General features: G+C 37.3%; 1 protein-coding gene across 1 annotated transcript; it reads right to left on the bottom strand.

Annotated features, from left to right (window-relative positions):
- Positions 1 to 2,536: 2,536 nt before the first annotated feature.
- Positions 2,537 to 4,124, bottom strand: LOC147612723 (uncharacterized). The gene has a single exon (XM_086782845.1). The coding sequence runs from the start codon at positions 3,912 to 3,914 to the stop codon at positions 3,243 to 3,245; it is 672 nt and encodes a 223-aa protein (XP_086638971.1). The 5' UTR covers positions 3,915 to 4,124; the 3' UTR covers positions 2,537 to 3,242.
- Between the last annotated feature and the right edge of the window lie 1,328 nt (positions 4,125 to 5,452).

Here is a 5,452-nt window from a genome sequence, read left to right as displayed (position 1 = left end):
AAGTCATGCTCTCGTTCATGGCACTCCACTATTCAAGAGTGTGAGCAATGAGTAAACCGTAGATTAGAGAAAAACAAATGATAAAGCCAAGGGATTTCTCCCTGACAGTAGCGCCAAAAATGTTAAGGCTAAGAGATAGCAAAGAGGGAACCACTCATGTCTACTCATCTCAACGTGTCATGGAGTCGATGGCCAAGCTCGTAACCCTTGAGGTTTGTAAGCTCAACACCATGATGGGTAGCTTGCGATTCGCCTTCTCCCACAAGCATTGCAATTCACATCGTCACGGTTGCACTACAAGCACTACTCCCTCCTCTCACATCAAATCACTCACACACACTCACTAGCATGCGTTAGAGAGAAGATTAGAGAGAGGTTTAGAAAGAGGGAAAGTTCAATTGCCGAATGGGAGAGTGTTCTTGCATTATGAGAGAAATTGCCTTTTATGCATGGCCATAAGCGTTCACACACACTTGAACTGGCTGAGCAAGTGTCCAAAGCTTCTATTTGGTCCATTGTTTGTACATTGCTTCATCTCATGATACATTGATGCATTGCAACACTAGGGAGCACGTCCTAGCTCACTACTACCACATCCTCTTGGACTGGGAAACACCATTGATTATCCATCGAACCTTTGTAGGCACCCGTCAAAGTTTGAGATTTGGACACCATTGCTTCATGCCTTATTTGTACATGAGTTTAGTGTGTCCATCCTTGAAATTTGATGTATATTATTCATGCTTTGGCATAAAATTTGGTGTGGCAAACCTGATTAGCCATGAAATGAGTTAACACCTTGTTGATAAGGCATGTGGCTCTATCCTTTTAACACATAAGATATAAAATTTAAAACATTCACCCAAGATCTCTTGACTTTCATATACATAGAAAAAAGTATATTTTCCAACCTTTCTTTTGTATATACTATGATATTATATTCTTGTTTTTTATGCACTTTCATATCCTTCCTTATAATCATAAGGTCCTCCATATATACAATGATGACCATATACTCTACTTTCACATTTTCCTTAGTAATCATATATATACAACAATAACCATATAGTCCACTTTCACATCCTTCTTTATAGTCACAAAGTCCCCCATATACACGATGATGATGACCAAATATGCATCCACATCCTAGCACAAAATGATGGATGTATATTCTAGTTCTTAATATCGTGGAAATTTGATTTTATCTTGGCATTCCATGCTCTAGGTCCCTAGCAAATATATAAATGTACAACTCCTAATTAATGTAACTAACCTAACTACTTTTCAATTTGTCTTTACCTCATTATTCATAAAGCCTTGGGATATATATATATAGAGAGAGAGAGAGAGAGAGAGAGAGAGAGAGAGAGAGAGAGAGGAGAGAGCATGCATGTACAATGGTATAACAAATGGTATATGCTTTTTAGCTTAAGGCTAGTGCTAAAATGACATCTTAACCCATTGATTGGCATGGATGCCCATCATTGATCAATATAAATTCTTGTGTAGCCAACTTAAACTTGTTCTTGGCTAATGCTACCTTGGATATAAGTTTATGTGTAGCCAACCTAAGATTGTCCTTAGTTAGTGCTAACTTGTTCTCTCTGAAGAAGTTAAGAGCCACAAAGTCCTTTGTTAATAAACTTGCCCATGTGATTTCACGTCTTTCATTCTATAAATAACCATTCAAGCTTAGAGATGAGAGCCTCTATAAGTAATTACAAATATAAACTTCATCCATGACAATGGGAGTTCCCATCCTCATGCGTGGGGGGTGATCTCACTTGTCCAACCCATACTCCTCTGATGGGTGATGGTTAAATATATGTTAAGGCCCTAATGTAGCATTCCTTCACATCGAATGTCAAAACTAAAAGTGAGTCCATTTGGTGTGGATTATAATATAATCCAAGTCTTGATAATCCAAAGAAAATGTACTTCAAACTTACAATGTCTATTTTTTCTTTCTAAGGTACCTAGGCAAGACTTTCCATGGAACAAACCCAAAACTGCATAAGCTTTAGTACAAATTTCTTTACTTTCGAAAAAAGTACAAGTTTCAACATAAAAAAATTTAATGCTACAAAGAGTTTCACCATGACTTTGTGTGAGTAGCTATCGTACCATTAGAGGCCAGAAGGCCGCACGCATGGTATCCATGAGGATGTGTGAGTGAATTCCATCAACTGGAGGGTGGGGAAGAGAGCCTAGGGGTAAAGCTTGGGCTCCTAAAGGTAAGGTAGCTAGTTCAAAACTCACTCCTCCCCCAACTAAGTAAAAGTCACCCCTTTCCTAACTAAGCAAGTAAAACTCACCAAGGGTGTGTGGGCAAAAATCATGGGAAAAAAGAACCATATTTTTATTTGGTGGTGGTGGGTGGATGATAATATCAAAACTACACTACATTAAAGTAATAAAAGCAAAGAAAAATTATGGGCCAATCACACACATATTACCAAGATCCATTAACAAGATCCTACTTAGATATCATCTTTGAAAAGCTTATAAAACAAAAGGATTAGCAGCTCTTTAGTCTGAATTAACAGCAAACCATTACAGAAACCTTGAGAAAACGAGAAGAAAAATTAAGACGATTGTTACAAACTTGTGCTCAATGGTCCCTTTTCTTGACTCATCAGCTTGACCCATAAACCCAAGGCAACTTTGCGGAGTGAAAGCCTAATTGTGATTAGGAGCTGGATTAACACTCACATCCAGCACCCTAAAATCAAAATAGGTTCTTAATTCCATGCAGAAGAATCTGATTCCTGATCAAAATAAGGGCCGCCTTCTTGGAAAAATCACCTCCATCAAGCACCAGCTCAACCCTTAAGATGGCTGATCCTTAATGGCTCATGCAACAGCTTCATATTATCCTTAATCTGGTATGGATTAACCAGCAGCTTCCTGCATCCAGCAGCTTATCATTGAAAATGGGTCCTTGATCTCATGTGCTAGAAAGAGCTGATTTGAGGGAAGCTTTGATTGGAATTAAGAAATCTCCTAAACCAGAAGCTTGACAATGAACATGGGGTACTTAACCTGAGGCAAATCAAGAGATGCAGGTTAATGGAGGAATTAAGGGTAATTTCAGCAAGGAATAGCTGTGAGCTGATTAGTGGGCTAGACATGGTTTCTACTTAACCTGAGGCAAATCAACAGCAGATGCAGGTTAATGGAGGATTAAGGGTAATTTCAGCAAGGCATGATGGGGATTAGCTGACTGTGAGCTGATTAGTGGGCTAGCCATGGTTTATAGGATCTGATTTGGAGAGGGGCGAGTCAGCAAAGTGTGTACCAGTGGTGGCAGCAAAGGTGCCCCCTTGGACCATAGCAGAGAGGTCGCCTGCACCATCCAGGCTCATCATGCAGCCCATGTACCCATCTCTGATCTTCAGCAAAGGCCATAATAATGCTGAAGCAAGGGACTTCTGCTTTTTTGCTTTCTTCTTCTTCGCCATAGCCGCCATCTGACCGCCCTCAGACGACCCCCTATTTAGAAACGCTTGCGTTGAAGAATTCGATGAAGCATTAGAGCAAGGCGCGCTCTTCGATTGCACGTAATTAGTGGCATGATTAGTCACGTAATTATTGGAGTTCAATCCAAACTCTCTCCTGGAGAATGATTCGCTTTCTTCCACGACCTTGGAGAGCCTCCCCATTGCGGAATTGCGATAACTCTCCCTCTTATGGGTCGGGGAAGTATCATTAACCCCTCTAATCACCACATTGGGTTTCTGATTAGCAGGACTAGCTGGGCAATCTAGTTCTAATTGCTTTGGCCACAGCTCATCTAATACATAATGATTAGCGCTATTAATCACTTGATGTCGACCCAAATCCAGCTGATGTTCACCTAATAATGCTGAGCTGGTGATTATGATCATCTGAGAGTTGTAATTAGACTGAATCATCTAATCTATTAGCATAATCTGAGAGGGATTAGCCGTAATGATCAAATCTGCAGCAGGCGTTTCTCTGATCACATCTATTAAATCAGGCGCGGAGCAAGTATAATTGCAGAGAAAGCTTCTGCAATTTTGAATCGATCTAGTAGCATATATATATATATATATATATAAGGAGGAGAGGTCGAATAATTGAAAGCTTCTTGGCGTAGGTGACCCATCATTCTGCAGAGAAAGAGCGAGTCAAGCTTGCGCGTTAGTACTGATCAAATTTTTTTGAAATTAACTATTTTCTTTACCAAAAAAAAAAGATTCAAAATAAGAAGGGTCTTCACAAAATATTTGAAATTAACTATTTCCTTTCCCAAAAAAAAAAGATTCAAAATAAGAGGGGTCTTTACAGCATATTTTGAAATTAACTATTTCCTTTACAAAAAAAAGATTCAACATAAGAGGGCTCTTTACAAAATATTTTGAAATTAACTGTTTTCTTTACCCAAAAAAAAGATTCAAAATAAGAGAGGTATTTACAAAATATTTGGAATTAACTATTTCCTTTACAAAATAAGAGGGGTATTTACAAAATATTTGGAATTAACTATTTCCTTTACAAAAAAAACAGATTCATAATAAGAGGGGTCTTCCTATATTGTTGAGGAAAAACAATTGTACAAATCAAAATAATTATCATTAATTCTACAATTTGTAGTAGGTACTACTAGAGTGTATTTCTCTTCTTTTTCAAAATTACACAATTTTTTTTAAAATTTTATTAATGGAAAGGTAAAATGCATGTATAATGCATGTGTTAAGAGATGAGTTTTATTTTCTAATAATAATGCAGACATGTATTTTCTTTTAAAAACCATTGGGTTTGTATTTTCTTCTAAAAATCATCGTCAACTTCAACACGCTTACAACTTTTTGAAAGTTGGGGATGTTGCTACCAAAGGCATTTCAATGCCTTGAATTCAATGCATAGAGCTACTTTTCTTGGTGGTGTCTTCCAATGATGTCAAACCCATCCACATTCAATCAAGGAAAAATTTCCCCCAAAAAGTTGCTTAAATTACTTTATTACATAAAATACCCTTCATTTTTAAAATTCCGCCCCAAAAAAAGATGCAAACATTACTCTATTACATAAAATTCCCTTCATTTTTAAAATCTCCCCAAAAAAAAGTTGCAAATGTTACTTTATTACATAAAATACCCTCCATTTTTAAAATTTTGAAAACTAGCTCCACCAAAATTACAAATTTATTATTGTGTGGCATGTCAACTTCAGTCGTCAATGCTCATTGACTACCCGACAATTATATGATCGTGTGGCATGTCAAATTCACTTCTCAAAGCTCAATGACTTGTAAGTCTTTTTTTAAGTGGTGCCCGTGCCACGCCAACGTTGCTAAAGGTTTTTAAGGTAAACATACACATTTCCTCATCAAGTTTAACTCAACTAAAGACTTGAGAGAAAAAATGTACATAATTAGTCAAACTTACATTATTTATAACATTTACTATGGGCTAAATTAATTTTGAGT

The sequence above is a fragment of the Cibotium barometz genome, chromosome 45, assembly GCF_041138505.1.
Source record: "Cibotium barometz isolate CiBa-2024 chromosome 45, ASM4113850v1, whole genome shotgun sequence".
NCBI lineage: Eukaryota > Viridiplantae > Streptophyta > Polypodiopsida > Cyatheales > Cibotiaceae > Cibotium > Cibotium barometz.
The sequence above is the reverse complement of the archived record's forward strand: the minus strand, read 5'-3'. Positions and strand labels throughout refer to the sequence as shown.